General features: G+C 42.1%; 1 protein-coding gene and 1 long non-coding RNA gene across 4 annotated transcripts in view; one reads left to right on the forward strand and one right to left on the reverse strand.

Annotated features, from left to right (window-relative positions):
* The window catches only part of CNOT11 (CCR4-NOT transcription complex subunit 11), a 33,852-nt gene extending 32,320 nt beyond the window's left edge, over positions 1-1,532 (reverse strand). For both annotated transcript variants that reach the window (XM_020987842.2, XM_020987841.2), the window contains exon 1: positions 776-1,532. In XM_020987842.2, coding sequence (XP_020843501.1) covers positions 776-1,532 — 757 coding nt within the window. The remainder of the gene's footprint in view (positions 1-775) is intronic.
* LOC110209389 (uncharacterized) lies at positions 1,474-14,383 on the forward strand. Of its 2 annotated transcripts, XR_013483348.1 has the most exons (4): positions 1,490-1,577; positions 8,823-8,973; positions 10,602-10,658; positions 12,479-14,383. It is a non-coding gene; the product is annotated as an uncharacterized LOC110209389 (long non-coding RNA). The 2 variants fall into 2 exon arrangements; XR_013483347.1 differs by lacking the exon at positions 10,602-10,658 and having other exon boundaries at positions 1,474-1,544.
* Positions 14,384-17,267: the final 2,884 nt, after the last annotated feature.

Consider the following 17,267-nt stretch of genomic DNA (forward strand, 5'->3'; position numbering starts at 1 on the left):
CTCTTGATATGCTTAGAAGATGTGGGAAATGCCAGATAATGGTCATATTCATCATATGCTTTATTAAACTGGAAGTCAATCCTCCACTCATTCACCTCCAAGAAGAACTTGAGATGTCTCTCCAAAGAATAGGGAATTTTTAGCCTGATCCTTATGGGAGAGGGGAGAAAGGGGAAGAAATTCCTCCAAAAGAAGTAGCTCATCAGAGTCTTAATGCAAGATCCTAAGAGGCTAGAAACTGTAGTGGGGCAGACCGCCACCAAATTTTTGGTTGGCCAAATGTGTAGCCTCTAAATCATATCCTCTCTTACAAACAGAAAAGTAGTGCCCCATCCAGATGAAGAGAAATAAGGGATTTTTATGGAGTAAAGAGCTGTATTTGCAACACTGTACTCGTTTGAGGTCAGAGCTAAAAGAGATCTAGCCCAGAGGTTCTCAAACTGGAGTCTGTGAACTTCTGATAATTTTATTTCAATATAATTGGTTTCCTTTATAACCCTATATATTTTATTCTGTGTATTTAAAAGCATCCTTCTGAGAAGGGGTCCACAGACTTCACAAGTCTGGCAAAAGATTCAAGACACACAAGGTTAAGAGCCCCTGATGTAGCACAACCCCGCCCCCCACTGTAAGCTGCGCGCCAGGCCCAGCGGAGGTGAAGTGCCCGGTTCAGTCACCCAGGGAAGGGCTAAAACCAAGATGCTGGCACCCCTGATCTCGCCCCCTACTCCCTTCCGGGGGGCTCCGCGCCGGTGGGGCAGGGGCAGCTCCGTACCTGAGAGCGGGGGCCGGTCGGGCTCCTGGCCGCCCCGCCCCGGGGACGCCGGGTTGAGCAGATGGGCGAAGCTGGCTGCGAAGGGGTTGGCGGCGAGAGGCTCGGTGCGGTACATCTCCCAGAGCAGGTAGAGGGCGGTGAGGCGCTGCGCCGCGCTGGGCAGCAGGTCCGGCTGCTGGAGCAGCATCACGAGCACCGAGCCCAGGCGGAAGTGGTCCGCCTTGCTGAAGTAGTGATGGAAGGCGCTGGACAGGCCCTCGAAGGTGCTGCCGCCCCCGGCCTCCTCCGAGATGATCCCCAGCAGGCTGGAGAGTTCCTTCGGGGATAGACTCATCCTGCCCCCAGGGCCTCCGCCACCGCCGGGCCCGGGGCCCCCGACCCCGCCGCAAGAGGAGCCCCCGGGGCCGCCGGACCCGGGCCCCGCCGCCGCTGCCTCCTCGCCGCCCCGCGGCTCCGAGGCGGCCAGGAGACTGCAGGGCGCCGGGCTCCCCCCGCCACCGGGCATCAACCCCCCCGCCGCCGCCGCCTCCTGCCCCGCGTCCTGGCCCCGGCCCCGGCCCCGGCCTTGGCCCCGGCCTAGCCTAAACGCCTGGATCCGTCGCCCCGCCGCTTCCGCCCAGCACCGCCACCACCACTGACGGACGTCCAAGCTCCCGCTCCCGCTGCTACGGCCGCTGCCGTAAAGACCCGCCGTTAGACGACAGTGTCGTAAAACACAACTCGTAGGGCTGGGAAGAAGGGAGATGGAGCCTGGCATCGAGGATTCGAAGTGAGGAGCTAGGGGAAAATTACGTAATGGGAGGTGTGTGCTCAGGGGGAAGGGATGGAACAGAGAGAATGAGGTTGGATGGGAAGAGAAAAAGTAGCGGATGGGGCGGGGCCAGAAAGAAAAGGCCGAGGGAAGAGAGGGCGAAGGACTGGGACTTATGGAAGAGAAGAGAGGTTCTGATCCTGGGGACTGGGCCTCGGAAGGGGGGGCGAGTAGGGGCCAGTGGTACGCGACTTCCTCCATTCTGAGGGTCCTTGGGGCAGAGCGGCTGCGCAGTTGGGAGCCCCAACATAGCAGCAGTTGAGCGCCCCTGTTGGCTGGAGGAATGATTTATCCCTTTTTTTCCTCTCACTGTTCAGTTCTTTCAGCCACATCCAATTCTTTGTGACCCCATTTGGGGTTTTCTTGGCAAAGATAACGGAGTGGTTTGCCATTTACTTCTCCAGCTCTTTTTACAGGTAAAGAAACTGAGGCAAACAGGGTGAAATGACTTGCCCAGGGTCACACAGCTAGTGTCAGAGGCCAGATTTGAACCCTAGAAGATGAGTCTTCCTGATTCCAGGTCGGGCACTCTATCCACTGGGCCACCTAGCTGCCAGGGGGGAAAATTAATTAATTTTGAAAGAATCAGGTCGATTTTACATACTGTTGTAACGTTTGCCAAGGGCCCTGTGACAAGGGTCTCATTTCATTGATAGCTCAGTGCCTGGCCCATAGTAAGCACATTATAAACACTTGTTCACCCACGTTCACTGGCATTTTGAAGATTGTGCCCATTTTAAAGTTAAGGAAAGTGAGAGCCAGAGAGGTTAATAACTTGTACGAAGTTAAAGGACTAGTTATTCTGATCTGCTTAGAGCCATGACCAGTGTTGGGGGGTGGGGGTTGAGTGGCTGTGAGGAACAGATTGGAGAAGGCAGAAAAAACAAAAAATCTGCCCCCTCTTGCTCCACACCTTGCACAGACCTCCTGAGGGGCAGAGTTTAGAGGCAAGAAATATGGCTGCAATCAACCTCATTACAATCCTGCAGATAGGCATTATTCCCATTTTACAAATGAGGAATCTGAGTCTCAGATTAACTGCTTTATCAAAATTGCACATGCAGTCAGTCAATGCAAAGTCACCAGCCTCACTCTCTTCCAGAGCCACCTGGATGCAGTGGCAAGATATACGTCCAGATGACTGGAGATGGCCCCAGATGCAGTGGGAGATTTTTAAGATGAGGTCTTTCCCACGTCTCAGTTTGTCTGAGGCAACACCCAATCAGTGTTAAAGGCTAGTTAAGAAATGAGGGAAAAAAAAAAGACCTCTTTTATCTACTCAAAAAAAAAATCAATTTGTGAGGGAAGACCCTTTGTGTTTTGGTCCAGAGCAAAAACAATTGCTATATACACTTATTCTGAGCCACAAAAACCCAAACAATGCCCAAAGTGAGGCTTGAGCTATTATTTATTGTTGGCCAGTCGGTGAGAGCCCGAGTGATTTGGATTTAAGGCATGATCAAATAGCTTAATTTGAATCCCAATGGGTTTTATCAAAGCCTGTTTTTTCCCCCCAGTGCTACATTTCAAGAAATTGTAAATGAAGCTACATGGGGCAAAAGAATTAGTTGTCCCAGTTTTTTAAAAAAAGATAAAATAAATAAGTAAGGAAGAGAAAACAAAATCTAACCTGTAAACTCCAAGATATCTTGCAAGGTTTTAGCTATCAAAACTTATATTCCTTTGGGCAGAGCACCCACAGGGATAAGTAAGAAGTAAATGAGGGCAGCTAAGTGGTACAGTGGATGGTGTGCCCAGTTTAGAGTCAGGAAGATTTGAGTTCAAATCAGGCTTCAGACACTGACTAGCTGTGTGACCCGGGGCAAGTAATTTAACCATATTTAGCTCAGTTTCCTCATCTGTAAAATGAGCTGGAGAAGGAAATGGCAAACCATTCCTCAACAACAAGGAAGTAAATAATTGAAGGAAACCACTAGAATTAAGAGGCTTTAGGAAAGACTTCCTCTAGAAGATAGGATTTTATTGGACTTGAAGGAAACCAGGGAAGCCAGTAGGTAGAGATGAGGAAGGAGAGCATTCCAGGCCTGGGAGACAGCCAGAGAAAATGCCTCAAGCCAAAAGATGGAGTGTCTTGTTTTTGGATCAGCAGCGAAGCCAGTGTCACTAGATCATAGAGTACATGGCAGAGGATAAGGTTTGAGAGAACTGGAAATTTTGGGGAGAGGGATGGTAGCTTATGAAGGGCTTTGAATACCAAACGGGATTTTACATTTGATCCTGGTGATAAGGAGCCATTGGAGTTTATTGAGTGAGGGAGTTCAGGGAATGTTTTATATGGTGAGATATAATCTTTAGGAAAATAACTTTGATGGTTGCCAGGGGGTTGGATTGGAATGGGGAGAGACTTGAGGCAGGCAGACCCACCAGCTGGCTATTGGAATAGTCCAGATATGAGGTAATGAGGAGTGGCAGTGTCAGAGAAGAGAAGAGGATATGTACTCAAGGGAGGTTACAAAGTTGACATCAATAGGCCTTGACAACAGATGGGGTGTGGGAGCTGGGGCATGAAAGATAGTGAGTAGACTGAGGAGACTGGGAAGATGATATTGCTCTCGATAGTAATAGGGAAGTTAGGAGGGGAGGGAGTGTTTAGAGGGAAAGATAATGAGTTCAGTTTGGGACATGTTGAATTTAAAATGTCTACTGGACATACATTTGGAGATATCTGAATTGCAGTTGGAGATGAAAGATTGGAAGTCAGCAACTGAGGCAGTTCTCTGAGCAAGATATCATTTGTTAATAGGGTACAGAACCTATTAATAAAGGGCTCTTATGTTCTGCTTCTAATTGTACCAAAAGAGCCAGACTGAGGATGACAGGGCTTTTTAAAACTATATATATCTTCCTTCTAATTGGCCTTACATTCTATCATTTGGACTGCCTCTGAGGATGGCAAGGCAATCTCAATTGGTGGACATTTTAATGAAGAGGTGGTTAATAGTTCTCAGCTTCTTCCTATTAGTTCATTCCCTCCTCTCTGCCACAGGAGGACTAATCCTCAGGTGAAAGGATTAATGTGAAGCTAGAGAAAGTGGGTTGGCTTTCAGATGTGGCTGGTTACCTCCTCTCTGACACTTAAAGAATGCTAGTTGTTTTATGAGATCCAGCTGCCTCTAGTACTCTTGGCTACAAAAACATAAGCCATCTCAGTCAGGTTTCTCTGGTTTGGTCAGATCATCCCTATCTTTGGTTAGGAAAAACAAGGAAATGAGAGTCATCCTCTGGGGAGGGCTTAACTCAATCTAGCTTCTGTGCTTTTGGGGCAAACAGAAGCAAGGTGCTCTTCCTAACCTGGTTACTAAGTAGATGCTTTGGGGCTGGGAGTGATCATCTTGCTCATTCACAATCACACCCTTCAGAAACTGCCTGTCTTTCAGAAATGGTGTCTATCAAAATGAGGAAAAAGATGGATCACAGAGAAATATTGGTTATTAAATAATACAGTACAATATTAACTTTCATCAACAGAGAGGTTGGGGCAAGATAGGTAGATCTGAGAATTATCTGCATAGAAATGATAATTAAATGCATGGGAGCTGATGAGGTCACTAAATAAAGAAATATAGAGTAGAAAAGAGGGTCCAGGATAAAGCCCTATGTGACGCTTACAGTTAGCAGGTTAAGATTCTCATCCTGGATAAGGATCTAGCAAAGGAGCCTGAGGAGTGATCTGACAGGTAGAAAACTAGGAGAGAGTACTGTTCTAAAAAAAAACAAACCAGTGAGAAGAGAGAGTATCAAGGAGAAGAGGGGGATAACAATGTCAAAGGCTGCAGAGAAATCAAGAAGAATGATTATTGAGAACAGGCCATTGGATTTGGCAATTAAGAGATCATTCGTAACTCTGGAGAGAGCAGTTTCAGAGAGATTGAAGCTAAGTGATAGGATTGGGATGATAGAGGTGGCAATCTGTTGGAGAAAATGGGATGGAATAGAATCACTTGTGCAGGTAGAGGAGTTTGCCTGACATCTTTGTGTGAGACAGGGGTGAACAAAAAGATAATGGCAGAAGGCATCAGAGTGATATGAGATGAGGAAGATGGGAGAAGAGGAAGATTATGGTAAATGGCCTCTTTTTTTTTTGTAAAATATGAGGCAAGGTTCTTAGCTGAGAGGGCATAGGGAGGGAGAGGCATGGAAGGTTTGAGGAGGATTGAAAAGATTCAGAAAAGCCACTGTTAAGAGTGAGATATCCAGTTGATAAGGGAGGTGTTGCTGATCAGCAGTGAGAACCCACTTGAGGTTAGGTAACATAAATTTATAGTGGAGCCAGTCAGAAAATGTGTAGGAAGGAAGGTGGTGGGGGTGATCCATGCTGAGATTTGGCAGGAATAATCGGATATATGATAATGGAGCCAGGGAGTCAAGAGAAGAGGATAGTGTAAGAGTTAAACTGGTTCACCAAGGGGTCAAAATGGGGAAAAGAGGAATGCCTAATGCTGGGGAGATGGCCTATGACAGAACTGAGGGGTCCAGGGATTGGAGGTCATAGTGTATGAAGATTAGGGTTTGAAAAGAGAAAACAGAGGGAGAGGTGGAAAGCCAATAGATTATGGTCAGATAAGGACATTTCAGAATTCTTGAACATGGATCTGGTGCATTTGTGGGTGATGGCAAGATCATGGGTATATCCATCTTTGTAAGTAGCTGAGTGGGGTGGAGGAGTGGGTCATAGGAAGTTGAATAGGTTGAGAAAATGAGTGTTCAGGGGTGTTTGAGAGAGTCAGTATACATGTTGAAATTCCCTACTATGAGGACAGTAGTTGGGGAAGAGAGAAAAATTGTGAGCCATGTGCTGAACTTGTTGAAGAAGGGAGGGGAGCATGCTGGAGATCTGTAGATAGTGGCTACCAGGATTTTGATTGGGTGGTAGATATGAATTGCATGAACCTCAAATGAAGAGAGGTTATTGACTGATGGAGTAAGGGGAAGAAACTGGCAATGAGGAGCAAGGAGTATTCCAACTCCCCTGCCTCAATTAGTGAGTTGAGGGGAATGAATGAAGGTGCAACCAATACTGGAAAGGGTAGCCAGGAGTCTGTGTCATCAGGGCAGAATCAGGTTTCATTGATTGCTAGAAAATGGAAATAATGGGAAAGGAAAAGATTTAGGATGAAGGGAAATTTGTTGTGAATGGATCAGGCATTCCGGAGGGCATAGTGAAAGGAGTGGATGGTTTGATTGGGACTTTGGGGTAAGAGGATTGAGGGGGATGAGAATAAAGGAATGAGTTGTGGGGGATGGGAAATTGTGTGTGAATGATGATCTTCAGGAATTCAGAATCACTAGGATGTATAGGGTATGATCAGGTGTGAGAATGTTCATCATTGAATGGAAGGCACCATTCCTGTTCCCAAAGGATGCTAGATATCGGGCCGGAGACAAGAGCAGGAAAAGATGGAAGGCACATAGATGGTGAGATAGAGGTCCCATTTTACTACTTTTCTTTGGCTCCAAAGGCTAGGCAGGAGATGATGCAGCAGGTGATAGAAGGCCTGTCAAAGGGAATGCTGCTACTTTTCATATCCAAGGCTGGAGGTGTGAAAGGTGAAGCAGGAGGTGGAAATCTTAGGCAAGGGGAAATCAAGTTGGCACCAGATGAAGAATGGGAGCTGAGCTGTCCCCTAGCAGCCTTTGTTCAAGGTACAGTTATGGCAGGAGATAGAAGGCACAAAAGACCAGAGGAATGTCTTACTCCAAAGATCAGATGAGTGTAAGGAGAGCATAATATATGAAGATCGGAATCAAGATTAGAACCCAGGTTTCCTGACTTAAAGTCCTCCCAGAGAAATATAAGAAACTCATATTTATAAAACACTAAGTTTTGCAAAGCATGTTCTTCCCAACAACCCTAATATATAAGTAGTATAAATATTATTCTCTTGTACAACCCCTCCATCTCCAACATATTAGATTGTAAACTCCTTGAGAACATAAATGGTTCTGCATCTAGTAGTACTCTAATCCTGACCCTGTGGACAACCTAGCAGGTTTAAGCCTAGGAAAAAATGTATAACTCCATTAAGGTAAATAGCCACCATGGCTGCCCAGTTATTGGAGAATTGGGCCACAATCATTGATATAATTCAAAGATTATTTATTTTGCGTTTACCAATGGACAGGGACAAAGGAATAATTGTGTTATCTGCTCTTTGGGAAGGGAATATAACTAAGTGAAAAAGTAATATCAAGACAATAAAACTGCTATTTTGTGCCAGTTACCTAAAAACTGAATTCCCCAGAGATATCTGGAAAACAGGATACTTGGAAATTAACTTAATAGCTCCCTCCTCTACTTCTGATAAGTAGTCACTAAATAAGATAAAGTCACTTATAGAAAAAGCAGGACAGACTTTAGAATATGCAAGGGGACTTAGGGAGTGAGTAGCCCTTTACTTCAGCTGTCAACACAATGTCAGTAGATGCATGAACCTGGCCTGTTGGGACAGGGTGCGGCCAGATTAGAACCACTGTGGATAATTATGGTTATCTTCAGAGGGGCATATACCTTTACCTGGTGGGGAAGCCTTTGACACCACATCGATTAGCATGATGGACCAGAGCAACTTATGTTGAAGTTTGAATTATGAGATAAGGAAATTACTACCAGTGAAAGATTTCTAGTTACAAGTGTAGAAGTATCTCTGCTAGTTATAGGCTATTCCTCCTATTTGTAAAGTGGATGTCCTCAATAAGACTAGCCATAAGCCCTAGGTCCTGAACTCAGGTCTGGAATTAGATACAGGAGGAATCCCAAAAACCTGCTCTTATAGCAATGTAGAACTTCAGGAAATGTGTAAAGCAGAAATTAATCAAACAGTATCATTAATCTGCTTCTATTCTAGGTTTGTGGGGATAATTCCAAGAGCTGGAGATGTGATCAGGCTCTTCGAGCCATTCCTCAACATATACCAGCAAATTTATTCTAAATGAATATTTAAGTGGTATTTAATATTTAATATTTAAGCCAACATAGCACTCATATATGTTCAGGGGGTGTGCTGGCAAATGCTAAATAACTGGCTTTCAAAAATGAGTGGAAGATATACTTTTGAAATAATCTACATTATTAATGTTTTTTCTCCATCATTTTCTTAAGTTGTCAGTTAAGTCAACAAAACAATAAATCAAACAAATCAACAAACTGATGCACTGATTTGTAGCACCTACAGATTTCTAAGGTATAAATGCTCACACTGAAAATTTAACAATCAGTCCTTCCAGACTGGTACAAGCTGGTTCCAGCATGCCCCTGCACATGTTTCAATAGAATTTATTGAAGGATTTGAATGACAGCTGAATTGTGGATGAAAAGCAAGTGAAGAGAATTCAAATGCTGCTAACCTCCCATGGTGGGTGCTACCAGGTAAGGGGCACACTTTTCTAGTTTTGTAAAGATCTGTTCCTATGCTAGCCTTTTCCATCTAGTGCAAGGACTAGTATTCATGTGAGGACAGCACAAGAAATCTTCAACAACAATGCCGTTTGAAATCAGGTTGCTCTTTCTTAAATAGAGAAAAAGTTCTATTTTTGATGTCCTAATGAATAAGACTTCCTTTACTTGAAGTGTCTTTGAAGATTTAAGAACACTAATTGGGCAGGGCACATAAGCCCACTGTTGGGACAATCTTTTTTGAATGCTAATCAACTAGTGCAGATGAGCCTGACTCTGGGCAGTTTTTTCCTCCAGTATGATTGACCTTTGAGGTAACTCAATATTGGCACATATTCAATACCCTTAGTAATTTTAGATGTAAGTGTAAGGGGGAGGGGAAGATAAGGAATGTGGGACCCCCTTGAGCCCCTTCTAAATGGTCTATGAGTGAACCCCAAAACTAAGCTGACTAGGAGCATTTATGACTAATGAGGACCAGGTGCCTTGAACTAGACAATCTTGATTAATGGCATTTCTCTTATCTCATTGTTTTATGGACACTATCCTGTTATGACACTCTCTTCTTGTTATGACATTCTCTTGTTTATGAATGACAGAAACCAGACATTCTGGGGGCACTCTCTTGTTCTATGGAAACTTTAATTTTGGCTGACAAAGTACAGAGGCATCCTGAGTCAGGGGAAAGGGAGGAGCGATGGGTATATAATCTGTGCAGCCTAACTCCAAAATGAGCTCATTTCCAAATGAACTCCCGTGCATGAATGTGTGCATGTCCACTTTGAGAGAAATAAACATGTATATATGACCTAACTTGTTTGACTTTATTAGAACAAACTCTTTAAGCCTGGTAGGAGATATCAGGAGGGAACAAAATGAAAGGAAAATGGGTCAGGCGTTTATTATTCACAGGCACTTATGTGTGTTTAGATTGAGGTTCAGGGAACTATATGTTGAGGTTTAGGGGTAAATGGCACCCTGACATAGCGATGCAAGTCTTGCCCAAATGAATTTGACCTAAGCTTTCTTTCAGCCAAAGACAAGGTTTATTAAAGATTCACCATATTGGCCAGTCTCTTAAGGAATCTAAGCATTTGTATCACTAATGCAAACGAGCCATATTTTAAAAATCTGAGCACCTTAAAGGAGACAAGATGGACCTTATATACAGAAAGACTGTGGGAGGGATCTAAGAGTGGCCAAGTAGTTTGGGGTGACTGGAGAAGGGGTCTGAGGGGAGGGATATCTTGATGGGAGACATCTGCAGGTCAAGAATAGGGTCTACATAGGATCAAGGGTGGAAAGTAGCGGAGGGCCATTGGGAAGTAACAGACCTAGGTCAAGGGTAAAAGAGAAATTGATAGATTGGGTGTAGGTGATAAGGAAAGGCCAGCTGATGGGATTATAGCCTCAGGTAAACTAGAGCTAGAGACTTCCTTGGCCAAGTAGGAGTTCAAGGAGAGTCCAAGGTGGGGTTTTCTAGGGCTTGTAGACAAATGGGACCCAAATTCTTTTTGGGGTAAGGGTCAAAGGTCTTGGCTTGGGCCCATACCCAGTCATTTCCACATTTGCTATGTCTCCTCCCACCAAAAAAAAAAAAGAAGAGGAAAACGTGCTTCAATCTGTACTTCCATCAATTCTCTATCTGGATGTAGATGGTATGTTTCATCATGAATCCTCTGAAATTGTGGTTAGTCAGTGTGTTCATCAAAGTTCCTAAATCTTTCAAAGTTAATTATCTCTACAGTATTGCTGTTAAATTACTCTACTGCTTTTGCTCATCATTTTGTTTCAATTCATCCAACCCTTCCCAGGTTTTTCTAAAACCATCCCTTTTATAATTCCTTATAGCATAATAGTATTCTGTTACATTCTTATACTATAACTTGATCAGCCATTTTCCAATTGATGGGCATCTCAAAGGGAATTTTTTTTTAAAAACAAAACAAAATAAATGAAACAGAAGTAAAGATAAATGATAAAACAGACAATTTTGATTACATAAAATTGTTGATATTACCTTACTGCATTTAACCCTAATACACAGGATGTCCCAAAAGTCTTCAATGCAGCTTTAAGCTACTAAAGCTTAAAGCTGCATTGAAGACTTTTTCGACACTTCATATTTATTAGATGAGAACACATTGATTATTTACTAGGAGTGAACAAGGTGTGGATACCTCCCTAATTTCAATAGGAAATCTATTCCTATCAGCTGAGGGACTTGGCCAATCCTTCTTGGGTCTATATAAAACCACCAACCTAGTTGGAATCAGGTATTTGAGTGAATGGAGAGCCAGGAGAGTGTTCCAGCTAAACCCTTGAGAAGGATCAGGTTAGGGATGGAGGCAGTGTCAAGAGGAGAGAGCACCTCAGCCTCATTTCCCTTTTCCCTTAACTGAAGGAAGACCTTCTGTCTTCAGAGATCCATAGGATTTTGGACTTCCTATCTTCTCATCAGACTTCTAGCATTATCCTTGGGGCCACAGTGATTGGCAGCAGCATCTGCTTAGATATACAGATATTCAGATATACTCAGATATACATAGTATCAGAATACTAGATGCTATGAGGTAAGAGACATTCAAGGCTATCAAATAAGCACAGAAGAAAAAAAATGCAACATGCTTAAGGGAAATGTCATGAGTTTCCATACAAAGGGGAGAAAAAGACTTCCAACAACCAGGAGCTGTGGGTTACCCCATTGCTATATGTGTTCCCCAAACTTGTGTTCACTTTTATGGAAACATTCTCTGCTTGAAAAGCTTTTGCCTGGCTTTAGAGTAAAACAAGATACACAATTTCCATTCATTCACATTGAGGCTAGGGCAAAATGAAGCCATATGAGTCTGACACTGGATATCAAAAGGAAGGCTTTCAAAATAGTTTGCTCCAATCCCTGTGGTTCAGTACTGATTGCTTAAGATTCAGCTCTCTTCCGTTGACTGTGGTCATTACAGAGAAAGCCAAGAGATCCAAACTTGAACATTCAAAGTTCTTTCCCCAAATGGACAGAAGCAAATAGAAAGGCTTTTAAGGAAAAACTCATTCTTTAAATGGATAATCATATTCCAGGCAGAATAAGGTAAAAGAGATTGAATTCAAGGTTGCATTTTCATTGGATTGAGGAAAAATAGCTTGATGTTTCAAACTACTGTTAGGAGACCGAGGCAACATTGAACCCTATGGGTCTATAAATTTTGAAGGCAGGCTTTCAAAACAGTTTTGGAAAGCTTTGAAGAAGTTCCCTATTTAATATACTGAAATAAAGCAATCTCATCTTTGCCTTGGAATATTCTTTCACAACCTCACTATCAATGTGTACATCCTTGGAACGTACACTACCAAAGTAAGTGAACTTATTTATAGCATTCAAAACTTCTCCATTTTCTGTAACTGGTGGTTCTATGTATGGATGGTGGGGTGGTGGCTGATATTTTCTTGTTTTCACCTGTCTTTTCTTGGTGTTAACTTTTAGGCCAAAATTAGCACAAACAGCAGAGAATTGATCCGTACTTTGTTGCAGCTCAGCTTCAGAGGTTGCACTGAATGCATAATCATCTGCAAACAGAAAATCATGTAGCAACACTCTCTTCACTTTGGTCTTGGCTTGTAGCCTTTTGAAGTTGAAGAATTTACCATTAGTGCAGTAGCTGACCTTGATGTTGTATTCATCCTCATTGAAACCATTTGACAACATGGCTGAAAACATCATGCTAAAAAGCATGGGAGCAAACACACAGCCTTGTTTCACTCCATTGGTGACTGGGAAAGCATGAAAGCATTGTCCATTAACCAGAACCCAGGCAAGCATGCTGTCATGAAATTGACATACATTGCTGATGAACTCCAGGCAATCAAATTTTGACATAATTTTCCATAAGCCCTCATGATGACAGTATCAGATCTACTTGGTCAGATCTGTAAATGTTGTCTCCAGACCTCTGTTCTGCTCCTGGTGTTTCTCTTAGAGTTGCCAGGCAGCAAACACCATATTGACTGTTCCTCCAGGGCTAGCTCGGTGTTTGGGAGGCTCTGAAGGAAAGTATTGAGGAGAAGAGATATTAGACTGACAACCATACTGAAGGTCTACAGAGCTGCTGTGCTGACCTCACTGTTGTATATCTGTGAAAACTGGACAGTATATCAGTGCCATGCCAGGAAACTGAATTGCTTCCATTTGAATTGTCTTAGGAAGATTCTGAAGATCACCTGGCAGGATAAGATACCAGAAACTGAGGTCCTTTCTTGAACTAAACTGCCAAGCATTCAAACTTTGGTTCAGAGAGTGCAATTCCATTGGGCTGGCCACGTTGTTTGAATGCAAAATATACACTTGCCAAAAAGACTTTCATGAAGAATTCACACAAGACAAGCATTCACATGGTCAGAAGGAGCAATACAAGGACACTCTCGAGGTCTCTCTTAAGAACTTTGGAATTGATTGTGTGACATGAGAGACACTGGCACAGGACTACTCAGCATGGTGTGCCACATCAGAGAAGGTGCTGTGCTCTATGAGCGAAGCAGAATTGAAACAGCTCAAAGGAAACACAGGATGCGCAAATTTAGAGAATCTACCCCAAATGTTCATGTGGACTATTTGTGTCCAACCTGTGGTGGAGCATTTTGAGCTCTTATTGGTCTGATCAGCCACAGTCAATGCACTGAAACTTGACTCTTGCATAGTGATGTTATTGTGTACCAACTACTACAATAAGAAGAAATCTCTTATAAGAAGGTGAAGCATTGAATGTGAAAGAATGTATTTTGTCAAGACTTGTTTTGTTTCATTGCATTCAATATATTGCATTTACCTTGACTGTGCAGTTTCTATCCTTTTGGCTCTGTGAAGACTTTTCTCTTTCCCTCAATTGGTAGAAAGGGTTTTCCTTTGGAGAATATTCAATGAAAGAGAAGAACCATTTTTGAGCCAACAAAATCAAATCTGGCTTTAAAAATTTTGACACAATGAGAATAACAGTGAGGATCTAGGAAGTCATATAACTTACCTGAATGACAACTGTGGGACTGGGAGCATTCTTCTGTGTATGACTAATAAGGACCAGCTGCCTTGAACTGGACATTATCTAGATTAATGACATTTCTCTTATCTAGTTTTGTGGACACTATACTGTTATGACATCTCTTTGTTTATGACTGACAGGAACCTGGGGCATCCTGGGGGCAATCTCTTGTTCTATGAAACTATAATTTTGGTTGACACAGGCATCCTGAATCATAAGGGAGGGGGGAAGTATTTCCTTACTCTATGGATATATCATCTTCAAGTAATCTTTCTTTGATTCTCAGTTTCATTGAGAATCTCATACATGTATATTTCTCCTAACTTCAGAGAATAAATAGCACATATATGACCTAATTTTGTTTGCATCTTTTTAGACCAAATCTTAATTTAAGGTTGACAGTTTGGTGCCGTGACATGGATGGAACTGGTAGAGTAGTAAGACAATGCTAGTGATATAGGTGCCTTAGGATCTATTTTCTTGGAGTTTTAACTTTGGCAGGAGTGAGTAAGTCTTTATTCCCAGCTTCCATTGAAACTCCCACTGTTTGGTCAAAATTCCCAATTCTCTTTAAGCTAGCTCTGGGGGTAGGGGATCACATCACTCTGCATTGCATAGATCTCCTCAGAAAGCAAGGATCCCCTAAAAATTGGGCTGTGGGTCAGTCAGAAACTAAAATTAGAGATGTGGCTAACAAAATTGCTGCTTTTTATATGTTCAACCATTCTGATGACCACAAATACTGCCAGCACTTGTGGCAGTTAACTGAAGATAGCCCTGAATTGTGTTGGCTTCATTGGGGCCCTTTTGACTGGTCCAAATTGGTTTATCTTAAAAACAAATTAAGCTTAAAAGTCAACAAGATGTCTAGACTAGAGTGGGAATGTTTTCACCACTGGTTTGCTGAAATGGCAGAGCAAGAATGTAAAACAGAAGCTTCTTTCCTCAAAGCTTGTGAGCCACTTCAGCTTCAGCACCCTTTCCCCCAGTGCTCTAATTCCACCCCCATTTCTTCCCGCCCTTCCTGTCCAGTGATCCCAGCCTATCCCTCTGTTGTTCTTCCACCCTACTCATTGCCTTCTCCCACCTCCCCTTACCTTAAAGGCTCCAGTCTTGACAGGAATAGCTCTACTCTGCCTACAGACCAAATCCCTGAACTTAACACTATTGGGACCTTTAAACCCATCATTACACTTGGTTTCTACCACAAAGTATACCATGCACCTAATCCACACCCCAGCCATGGCCCTGTGAGGCACCTCAAACCTGGTTAATTGTCACTATTGCAAAAGGCTGGGGAATTTGAAATCTTTATGTAGGACCAGACTTGAGGTTATGCAGAATAAGGAACACTGGAGATACCAAAGCCCTCTTCTGTAACCTTAGACATAATCTGAAGAAGGTTTGCAATGTCCATTTCCAATCTGCTTCCTTTGTCTCTCTCTCTCTCAGCTAGGGGACCCTCCCGTCAGTCTTGGATCTTTGCAAATTCCCCACCCAACCCTTTCCTTGGAGTAATGGTAGCCTTTTGGTGATGGGTTTCTAACAAGCCTCTCAGAGCTTTTCGTACTTCCCCTTCCCTGGTCATTCTGAAATCAGATTTGTGTATTTTTCTGTGTCTATATCATGTTGTGCAGTGAGCTAGATTCTGTTACCCTGAAAGACTTAAAATGCAGGTGCCCAGAAAAACTTCTAAGGCTTGTAGTTAGAACATTGGGAGAGATTTATTAACCACTAAAAAACATCTTACAGATTCTGGAGGTTTGGAGATTAATCATTAAGGAGTTTGGAAATTAATCATTTTAAAATTGCAGAGGAAAACTGAGACTTCAGAGAATTAGATAAACCAGTTTGCCTTCTCCACTCCCTCACCTGGAGTCAAGAGTGTATCTTTGTATCAAATTGCTAACAGTCTATGTTTCCCTGTTAACCCCTCACATCTCAGGTCAGATTAAGCAAGTTATTTTTTATCTCTGCCCCAGTTTACTGATTTGTGAAGAGAAAAATAATAATGGTTGTTGTTGTGAGATTGAAATGATATAATGATTGTGAAGTGTGAAGTGCTCAACACAGTGACTGACATGTACTAAGCACTACATTAGTATTATTTCTCTAATTTAATGTAATTGTTCCATGCCTGATAACTTTAAAGTGGTGTTCAAATGCCAATGGTAATAAGATCAATGATTTTTATATGTGATAATTTGGAAATGTAATTGATGTCATCTGAAGTTTATTGTTTGTGTTATTATTGTATTTCTAAATTGTATTATATTTCTAATTTCACTTATGTTGTAAAATTTGAGAGACCATTGTAAAACAGAAGTGATGTTAGACAAAGCAATTTTTAATCTGGATTTTCTTCCCTATGGATTGGGCTTTTAAAATAATGTGCTAAAAATTAGATAATTCAAAAACTATTAAATATTTTGTGAGGTATATTTAGTTATAAATGGGTAACAACAACAATACTATAATAGCAAATTTCCATTTGAAAATCTTGGTTATTATGAAAGTATATGAAGTGTTTAAAGAAGCTTCAAACATATTAATTATAAAATGAATGATTTTTTTCTGTTCAGGGTAATTTCAAAGTTCATTCACCTAAACTGATAATGGGTTTATTTCAAGTTTTAAATACATAATATTGTTTAGGGTGTTGTTGTATTTCTAAATTTTCTTGTATTGTGTAATTTGGTAAACAGTTGTATCAGCTATGTTGTTGAAAAGCAATTCCTTTTATAATCTAGAAGATGTTAGATTGAGGATTGTACTATTAAAAATGGGGAGAATGAATGGGTTAGGAAGTTGTTAGGACATTATCTCAGCCCTGCTGACCATATGCTGTAATATTCTAAAGTACTGTAATTTAAGAAAATTATAAACTTCCAAGTTTTGTCTATATTTAAGAGGAAGTTTCACCTAAAGTCCTTTTTTTTTTTTGAGAGGCAATTGGGGTTAAATGACTTGCCTAGGGTCACACAGCAGGTAAATGTCAAGTGTGTGGTCTGAGACAGGATTTGAAGTCAGGTCCTTCTGACTCCAGGGCTTGTGCTCTATCCACTGTGCCAGCTAGCTGGCCCCTAAAGTTCTTATCAACTCTGTGCAAGAGTTTTCTGGATTGTAGGATTTCAGTATAGACAATTACGTTAATGAAGAGTAGTAACCTATGCACTACCTTGTGTTATCTTAATGGGAAATCTGATTTTACATATACTTGTTATTTAATCTGGAATTTGA

The sequence above is a fragment of the Phascolarctos cinereus genome, unplaced genomic scaffold (assembly GCF_003287225.1).
Source record: "Phascolarctos cinereus isolate Bilbo 61053 unplaced genomic scaffold, phaCin_HiC Scaffold_7;HRSCAF=346, whole genome shotgun sequence".
Classification (NCBI taxonomy): Eukaryota; Metazoa; Chordata; class Mammalia; order Diprotodontia; family Phascolarctidae; genus Phascolarctos; species Phascolarctos cinereus.